Source organism: Pyrus communis, chromosome 2 (genome assembly GCF_041283825.1).
Source record: "Pyrus communis isolate YQ-2024b chromosome 2, ASM4128382v1, whole genome shotgun sequence".
In the NCBI taxonomy this organism is placed as follows: domain Eukaryota; kingdom Viridiplantae; phylum Streptophyta; class Magnoliopsida; order Rosales; family Rosaceae; genus Pyrus; species Pyrus communis.
Window position 1 is genome coordinate 20555001 of NC_142566.1, and position 2500 is coordinate 20557500.

General features: G+C 39.2%; 1 protein-coding gene across 1 annotated transcript in view; it reads left to right on the forward strand.

Annotated features, from left to right (window-relative positions):
- Positions 1–403: 403 nt before the first annotated feature.
- Positions 404–2500, forward strand: part of LOC137746679 (serine/threonine-protein kinase STY13) — a 9332-nt gene continuing 7235 nt past the window's right edge. Inside the window, exon 1 of the mRNA XM_068486684.2 lies at positions 404–797. Within this exon, the coding sequence (XP_068342785.2) occupies positions 553–797 (245 nt within the window). The 5' untranslated portion in view covers positions 404–552. The remainder of the gene's footprint in view (positions 798–2500) is intronic.

Below are 2500 nucleotides of genomic sequence, written 5' to 3' on the forward strand. Positions count from 1 at the left end.
CATACAATATATACATAGAATAATCATCAGCACATACAAAGCTTTCATTACACTTGCCCAAAAACCAAAATCGCATGACAGTATGTACTTATTTCTGAAATTAAATTATGGTTGTCGCACACCCTAATACTTCCACTATTCCTCGAAATTTACATACTTGCCACAAGTCATATCCAACGAAATCAAAAACAGTAAGAACCGGCGCTGGACCAATCAAATTTCGTTTCCTTGTCGACGCGGCAACCTGAAACCCAACCCCGCGCGACGGACCCGCAGCGGATCATACTCCCGAAATTAATTATTTATTATTCGAATTAGGAATAAATTATTTATTTCCCGAAAATGCAGCATAAGTTTCCTAAGTTTTCCCTCGCATTTCTCGCACAGCTTTTAAATGGACACATAATTTTTCCATTTATATGATTTTCGGGTTTTAATTTTGGGCTATATAATTTGGAATTTAATTCTCTCAAAAACCACTTCCTTGGACTCTGTCTTTATCGCTTCCTCTCTCTCTCTAGCTTTCTCTCTCTAACTCTATCTCCGTGCAAAATGCAAATAGCAGCAGAAGTAGTACTGGGGTTGCCAGCAATGGAGGGAGAGGGAGGCGGGTTCATCGACCTGTACAAGAAGGACCCTGTTGAGAACGCCGAGAACGGTGGCGAGGGAGAGGGGAATGCGGCGGGGAAGGCCAGCTTCGCCTTCAAATTCGACCCCAGCATTCTGATTGACCCCAGCTGCATCAAGATTGGTTCTGTGCTCGGAGAAGGGCCTGGAGCTATTGTTTATGAAGGATTGTGGGTCCCATTAACACTTTCTTCTCTGTATCTGTTTGCTCTGTGCTTTTTTTTTTTTCTTGGGTTTTTTGCGTCTTGATTTTGGTTGCTCACATTGTTTGCATGTTCTTGAATTGTGGTGCTTTTGGTGCTGGCTTGGTTGCTTGAGTTGGTGTTTTAGTTGTGTTAGTTTCGAAATCGAGGTTTTTTGATAAACCCTTTTGAGGGTTTTTGATGATTTTTGGGTTTATGGTGGCAAGTGTTGACTTATATTCCGATCTTGGAGTTGTGATTCTCATAATTGATAAACCCTTTTCGAGTCAAAAGGGAATTGTGGGTTTTTGAGTTGAAGTTTCTGCTTTAACTTTTTGTTACCCTTGAATCTTCATTAAATTTGAACTGGAGGGTCCCTGCTGGAGGTGATCTTGTATCAGTGTATAGGAGAACACATAAAAAGTATATAGTATTGATGAGAATCGTTGTTGAGAGTTTTCATCGATCATCGGTTTTAACTGTTTTGATAAATGCTACAAAGTGGATGTGATCACTCTGGATTTTGGAGTCCATTTATTATTAAGCTTACGAGGGATAAAAGTTTCGTTAATATAGATTTGACTGATTGTGATTTTGAATGCCCAAAATGGAATGTAGACATTCTGCATTTGAACTCTATTCATTTGTTAGCATATAAGATTTAGTGTTTAGGAGGGATGGACAATTTCATTATGATAGGTTCAGTCTAGTTATAATTGTCCAATAGCGGGCAAGTCCTCCCATATTTGTCTGCAAATCATCACTCTGTTGCGACTAGTGAGTCATGTAAGATAATTTTTAATGAATTACTCTAGCAATCGTCCTTTAAATAGGGAGATACATAATTATGTGTGGGAGGTTGCAGATGAGAAACCATTGGTTATATATGGCAGGTAATCTTCTTCTTTAATTTGGAGGCACTGCACTTATTTTCTGTGCTCTTTATGTTTCAGTAGCCTGGGGATTGGGAGACGAGGTGGTGGGGGGGGGGGGGGGTCGGTGGGCAGGGTGGATTCAACTAACAGCGACCTTACAACCTAGAAGCCATTGGTTCGATTGTCCCCTTTTAGATCATCCAAATTGTTCCTCCCTCTGGATCATAGATCACCTGATTACTAGGGTACACCTAAGCATATGCAGTGGAACTGTTTAATCATAGATCCTTTTTTGAGCTTTTCATTCTCATCTTCGAACTTCTCTCAGGATAAAAACATTTGCTTACCCCTTAACGAGATTATCATCGTTTGGCTTGGTGGTCTTCGAGGATGTAATAATCAGTTGCAGAGATCAGATTACTATTGGACTTTTAATTTTAGGTATAAAAGTTAGTAAAGAATCAACAGTTTTAGGCACATACAGGACGGACAGAATTATTTGCTGATATTTGTTCTTTGGTGATGCGATATCAGTTTATTCTTTACAGTATCCAATTCAGATATAAAGACGTTAGAGAATCAATAAGTTTACGGCAAGTCTTTTCAACAGGTGGAAAATGGGAGATGATCAAAGAGAGTTTGGAAAAGAAGGATATCTTTAGATTTTTTTTTACTTGGCCAGGCCTTTTCATAGATTCATTTACATAGTTTATTTAATAGTTATCATATTCATTGCACCTGGAGGTTAAATTTCTGGGCAAGCAGCGGTCCGACATAGATGTCATTGACATAAACTTTATCCCTCTGTTGCCGTAC